Source organism: Nansenia antarctica (genome assembly GCF_963989245.1).
Source record: "Nansenia antarctica genome assembly, chromosome: 17".
In the NCBI taxonomy this organism is placed as follows: domain Eukaryota; kingdom Metazoa; phylum Chordata; class Actinopteri; order Argentiniformes; family Microstomatidae; genus Nansenia; species Nansenia antarctica.
The window spans coordinates 4183905-4190755 of record NC_137687.1 but is presented as its reverse complement, the minus strand read 5'-3'; the positions used below and the strand labels follow the sequence as shown (position 1 = coordinate 4190755).

Here is a 6851-nt window from a genome sequence, read left to right as displayed (position 1 = left end):
TAGTTCCACTAACCAAAATTATCAGTTGAATAGTGCCATTTATACGGTACGTCATGTAATGATTTTTTTAATCCTTTCCTGAAGAGACTTTAAACCTCCCCCTCTTAAGCCGGATGGGCCCATAATTGAATATCAAGGCCTGCGGCCTCGTACCTACGACCGAATCACAGCCGTGCTGATATTCAGTATAACAGCACGACCTCGAGTGTGATATTGCTTTTATACAACAGTTCTACAGCGCCATTTATTAGGTAACAACAATAAATGGGACAACAGACAACAGATTATAATTTGTTTGTTTATTTAATCATTTATTTTGGTTCCGCCAACAAAAAATAGTTCCGCAACTGAACTTCAACTGGACTGTTGCCTAGTAACCTTAACACAAACATCCGCAGGCTAGCTACTTTGTATTGTGTACATTTAATCTGTACGTTTCCATTGTGCAACCAGTGAAATATGACTCGGTTGACAGTCGCTTTGGTGGTATGTGTGAATGCGATCAGATCAGATGCTCCATCGTTTCCTGTTCTCTGTGGATGGTCTCAAGTAACTTTTTTGCGAGCTTTCAGACCTGCAAAACACATACGTTTTGTTTAGATTGTTATGTTCACTCATTCATTATAAATCACAATTCAGATCGTAATCTCACCTATGCCCGCTCACTGCCATGATCTCCCTCGCCTCGAGTCCCGCATCGGACAGTTTCTGTACAAATGTTATATTTGGAAATATATCCATCTTTGTTTGAAACCAACACACTGATGGATAATCTGATAGATAACGACCGTTAATGTAGTCTAATTAATAGTCATTTAATAGAACACCTGTGTGGCGGAGTGATACATATAGTTAAAAGTCCCAGTGCTGTTATACTGTATATCGGCACTCATGGAATGCCTCTTGTCCAATCAAATTACTTGGTCGGAACTAACTGTTGTATAAAGCACTTTATGAAATGGAGGTTCCTACCCGACACTCGGTTTCAATACAAACATCTTGTTACTGTCAGGGATGTTCTTGCGAAGTGGACTCACAGATTTTTGCCTTTCTGTCTCTGGTAGCTGCCTCTTCGAATTGTGTGTGCATGCAGAATCACAGTTAATGTCAGACACTATGCAAGTCCATTTCAGGAGTTGTTTGTAACTTCAAACTGCATTTTCACAGCACTGGCCAGTGCTGCCACATTTCCAACTAACTTATGCCCTGATCTTTTAATATTAGCCGATATAATGATAATTATGTTCATATGTATGAGGATATAATAACCTTGATTGCTTTGGCTACTCTGCGGAGAGTTGATATTGTTTACTTAATTGCCTTAAACGTACATTATGCCTGTGTGTTGGTTTCTTGTTTGTTCAAATATGGGTAAGATTAGGATAAATTAAGTATGATTAATCATCATTTATTTGATAATACTTTACATAATATACAATAAGTCATATTCCTTGCTGTAATGACATGAGCAGATTATTGTCCAGAGAAGTGGTGGTTCTGTGAAAGTGTTCTTTCAATAAAGTAGAAAGAACTACTGCATACTTCTGTTGCCCACGTCATTCAAGTTCATGTGTGAATTGATAAAGATTCAAGATTCAAGATAGCTTTATTGTCTGTCACATACAGTAGTGACAGAAATACTCCTTCGACAGGCTCCATAAAGTGCAGCTCAAGAATACATTTCCACATTTAAAACACACATAGGTCACATACATTAATACATACAATAAAAACAGACAGACAAAGCAGTGTTTCTCAAATGTAGTGCCTATTTAAAAAGTCCAGTCATAACAATAATAATAATGAATTTATTTAATTCACATGACATGTTATTTGTTATTTGACCTCTGAATTGCTTGATGAACTGTAGTTTATAAAGCTAAAATAATAACACACAGTAGATTACAAAGTTAATGAAAAACACATTATACAATAATAATGCCGTAGGCTAGTCACAATAAAAGGCCACTCTAAAATGTGCAGTTTTATCTCACAGCACAATGCCACATGTCGCAAGTTTTGAGGGAGGGTGGCCTTATTGTGACCAGCCTAAGGCACACCTGTGCAATAATCATGCTGTCTAATCAGCATCTGGATATGCCACACCTGTCAGGTGGATGGATTATCTCGGCAAAGGAGAAGTGCTCACTAACACAGAGTTAAACAAATTGTGAGAAATAGGCCTTTTGTGTACATAGAAAAGGTCTTAGGTCTTTGATTTCAACTCGTGAAATTTAACTGAATTTTCACAGCACTGGCCAGTGCTGCCAGATTTCCAACTAACTTATGCCCTGACAGCGCAACATGTCAGGGCATACATGTCAAAATGATCTGTACTTCAAGGTGTTTTTTCCATGCTCTAGTGTGGAGGCTTTAAATGCCACAGTTGGCCTGGCGCTTGCGAAAATATAAATGCATCCAAAATGTTATTTGACCCATTGCAGTATATGTTGGCTGTGTAAGGCATTTAAACAAGAAAAAACATATTTTATGATTCCACGTACAGACAAGGTTATTGAGGAAGTAGAGCAGTAACATATACCGTCATCTACAGTGTTTTATTAGGTAAGGCAATCACTTCTCACATGCAACTCACTGATTAGGAGAGAGTGTAATTACTAACAGAAATTATTAATAAACCAAAGAGTAATTCAGTATTGTATTAATGGAGCCTAACTTACCTTGTCACCTGAACAAACATTTTTTTGCATTGTTATCGACCAACTGTTCAGTCTTTTCAAATTATCTTATGTTATCTTGTCTTTTTTGTGACCCACTAAATGTATAATGATTTCCTCTCTGGTCTATTATATGCAGTGATATGCAGGAGGACCCAGAGTGTATTGCAACTGAATCCTCCTGACCTAGTAGCTATGAATAGCAGCTTGTTTATGTTTGAAGCCTGCCTATAAAGGAGAGAGAGAGAGAGAGAGAGAGAGAGAGAGAGAGAGAGAGAGAGAGAGAGAGAGCTCTGAATTGAGTTGTTGTTGTTGTTGAGTAAGAACTGGACAAACCTAGAAAGACAGAAACTGTGGGTTGTTACTCTGTATTATGCTTTCAGACCAATGGTAAATAGAGTGTGATAGACAGACAGACACACACACTAGAGAGGCATAAAGAAGTGTTTGAGGTCTGAACAGCCATGGAGATGACTCCGCGATGTGTGCCCATGGAATGTGAGGAACGATGGAGGAGAGACAAAGAGAGGAGGAGAATAATGATCAAAGAGGGAGGGGAGAGGATAGAGGAAGACGACAGGAACTTAAAATGGATCATGGCCTACAACAACAGGAGAATGGGAGTGAGAGAGGACGAGGAGAAAGAGGGAGCAAAGGTAACGAGGAGGAATTACAGCGCGATAAGCCAGACGGAAGAGGAGGATGCCGAGATGGGTGAAGGTTTAGTTAAGGAAGAGAAGATCCTTACATACAACAGAGACACCTATCCTAGAGAGGTGTTCCAGGCCCTGGTGGAGCTCAGGGACTGCTCTCTCCTCACTGACCTGATTTTGACCACTGAAAATGGGCCGAGCATCAACGCACACTCCCCTGTCCTGGCTGCTGTTAGCTCCCTTATCCACCACAAACTGCAGGAGAGGGGTGGAGAGAGCGAAAGTGATAGCACAACCTCCCAGAGACAGATGTCCATTGGCCTGGGTCCTGAGGTGGGGTGTGTGGGTCTGACAGGGGTGCTGGAGTTTGCATATACTGGGGCCATAGGAGCTCTGAGCAGAGACACACTGGCCCAGATACAGGCTGCAGCTCACGCACTAGGGGTCGCCAGAGTTCTGGATCTCTGCAGTGAGGAGGAGGAGAGAATGAAGAATGGAGGAGGGGGAAAGAAAGAGAGGAAGATCTCTGTTGCGGAACAGATGAAGGTCAGCCTTCAGGCTATCAGACAGCTGTGGACAGAGAGAGTGGGCTGTGATGTGGAGCTGGAGGCTGATGGGACATCATTCCATGGTGGGTAGACTAAACAACGTTTACATTTATTTAATTTTTTCTAAATAAAAGTCTGAACATGATTGGTTGCCGAGTTGTTCTCGCTTTCACCAGCTGCTGTCACATATTCTAAAAGATCCTGCTTTCTCTTTCCAAGTCCACAGAGTTGTCCTGGCTGCCAGCAGTGACTACTTCCGGGGCATGTTCACCAGCGGGATGAGGGAATCCCAGCAGCCCTGTGTGGCCCTCCCCTTCCTGGCTGCCTCTGAGCTGGAGGCTCTGATTGGATGCTCCTACAGTGGGGCCCTCCACCTCAGCTGGGGGTGTGTCTTTGAGATCACCTGCACCGCCCTCCAGCTCCAGTTCCAGCCCGCCCTCTCGCTCTGCCTCAACGTCCTGCAACAGGAAATGGATGCCGAATCCTGCCTGGATGTGGCGTCTTTCGCCGAGGCTTACGGGTTGGCGGAGCTCCTCGAGTCGGCCGACGACTTTGTCTTGAGGCACTTCCAAGAGGTGGCAGCCACCGCTAAGTTCAAGGATATACCAGCAGAGAAACTGCTCGATATCCTCCGTTGTGACGCCCTCTGTGCTCCCTCCGAGTTGGCTGTGTTCCGAGCTGTGGTTGACTGGGTGGAGGCTGCCCCAGAGCAGAGGCTTAGCCAGGCAGGGGAGCTGATGAAGGGGGTCCGTTTCCCACTCATGACCTTCAGAGAGTTTAGGGAGGTCCGGGCCATTAACCTACGCATGGAGTGCAGCGGAGGAGACATGGAATTGGACCTGTATGGATCTGCCCTGAGAGAGTTTGGCTTCAGTCTGCCTGAGACCCAGGACCAGTGCCGGATCAGATTCCCCAAAGATGCCCTGGTTCTGGTTGGGGGGGACCAGCTCAACCCTGACGAGGGCTACCGTCTTCCCAGCAGGCAGCTGTGGTTTGCTAACGCTCTGCGCAGTAGCACAGGGCTGCTGAAGCAGATGGAGTGGAGGATGCTGGGAGAGATGCCGGAGAAACCAAGGTTTAGGCACGGCGTGGGGGTGATTGAGGGGAGGCTGTATATGGTCGGAGGATGTGACTTCTACGCCAATACTGACACAATGAAATCTGCCTACAGGTGAAGGAAGCGAAAGACCAGTCACAAATAAATATAAATAAATAAATGTTTTTTATTGAACTGAACTGAAACTGAACTATTTTTTCTCTCTTTTTTCCTCATTCTCTTTCTCTCTCTCTGTCTCTCTCTTTCTGTGTGTCAACCCCCACACCCACCACCTCTCCCCCCACCACACACACACACACACACACACACACACACACACACACACTAAACATACAATTAGATATGACCCCATGCAGGACAGCTGGCAGAGGCTGGCTGACATGCAGGAGAACAGAAGTAACTTAACGGTGGTAGTGCGGAGAGATCGCCTCTACGCAATCGGAGGAGACAAAGTCATCAACATCAACCTAGACAGTGTGGAGGTCTATGACCCTGACTCAGACTCCTGGAGGTAAGATAGAAGAGAATAACAGAGCTGAGAGATGGAATTAATTAAATGAAACGTGTAACACAAGTTCGTTCTCAATCAATAAATTAAGTGCTGTTTGACATGATGAAAAGTGCTGTTTTTTGTTTGAAATAAAAAAGCATTTTCGCTATTATTAAAAAGCTGAAAACTAAACATCAAGAGAAGGGTTTCTCAGTTCATGAATGTCTCTTTCTACCATCAGCTTATTACTCTCTTTTTTCAGCTTCGCCCATCCTCTGGACCAGGCATTGAGTGGCCACGCTGCTACAGTGTGGGACGGGGAGATCTTCATCTCAGGGGGGTTTAACTGTGAGTACCAGTGTCTGGTGTCCATGTTCCTGTACCACCCCGAGAGAGGAACCACCTACCTGTCTGACATGAACCAGGACAGGGCCCAGCACTGCATGGAAAATCTGGGCGGCCATCTCTGTGTGGTTGGAGGAATGTGCAACCTGCGCAAGTTCTACACAAACCAACTAGCTTGTGAGGTCTACGACCCTGTGGCTGACTCCTGGAGTGCCCTCACGTCCCTCTCCATCCCCCACGTTGGCGCAGCCTCTGTGGTCCTGGAGGATAAGCTCTATGTGCTGGGTGGATACTGCCAGGAGGCCTACAGTGAGTCCAGGCTGGTGCATCGCTATGATCCCACTAGCCAGCGCTGGATGAGCATGGGCAAGATTCCTGGACCTAACACTGATATACGTGCCTGTCTGTTACACCTGCCCGCCCACGTAAGACAGTGAGAACTCAATCCACCCCCTAACCCAATGCCAAGTTTTATCAGACGGTGACCTGAGAGCGAGTTTGCAGGGTGGGATAGAGAGCTATTACATTACGGTAACGTTGTTGTTTTATGAAGTGTGAAACAGTCAATTTCTCGGTAATGTCAGCTTTAAAGATTATTGTCGGGAATCAACTTGTCTTCCTGAAACCTTTTCAGCATTGTACTTTGTTATTTAATATCATTATCTTAAAGCTTTTGTTATATATGGGCCATTCTACTGAATCTGCTGTCCCACACAAAAAAAAACTATTTAGCAAAACAATTAAGAATTCAGACCTTAGATATTTACTAAGATTGTGTTATGATCTATTTAAACACAAGACAGCTCTATTTAAACACAAGACAGCTCACAGCTTAAAGATCTTGCTTGCAGCATAAACCTTTCACAATTGATTTTAGAACCAACTAGACCAAACCTCAACGATGACTCGAAATCTACATTATTAGACTTAATTTTAACAAATAAGGCCAGCAAATATACTAGTGGTGTCTTTGACCTGGGAGTCAGTGATCATTGTCCTGTTGCCTGTGTGAGAGATGTGAGGTTAAAGAAGACTACATCTCAGGTGATAACCAAGAGGAACTTCAAACGCTTTGATGCA

General features: G+C 44.2%; 1 protein-coding gene across 1 annotated transcript; it reads left to right on the top strand.

The window, feature by feature from the left end:
* Positions 1-3142: 3142 nt before the first annotated feature.
* On the top strand, positions 3143-6208 carry LOC308172806 (kelch-like protein 33; the record flags this gene model as incomplete). The annotated part of the gene is made up of 4 exons (XM_080547755.1): positions 3143-3962; positions 4099-5050; positions 5277-5447; positions 5689-6208. The coding sequence occupies 4 exons, from the start codon at positions 3143-3145 to the stop codon at positions 6206-6208; spliced, it is 2463 nt and encodes an 820-aa protein (XP_080403881.1).
* Positions 6209-6851: the final 643 nt, after the last annotated feature.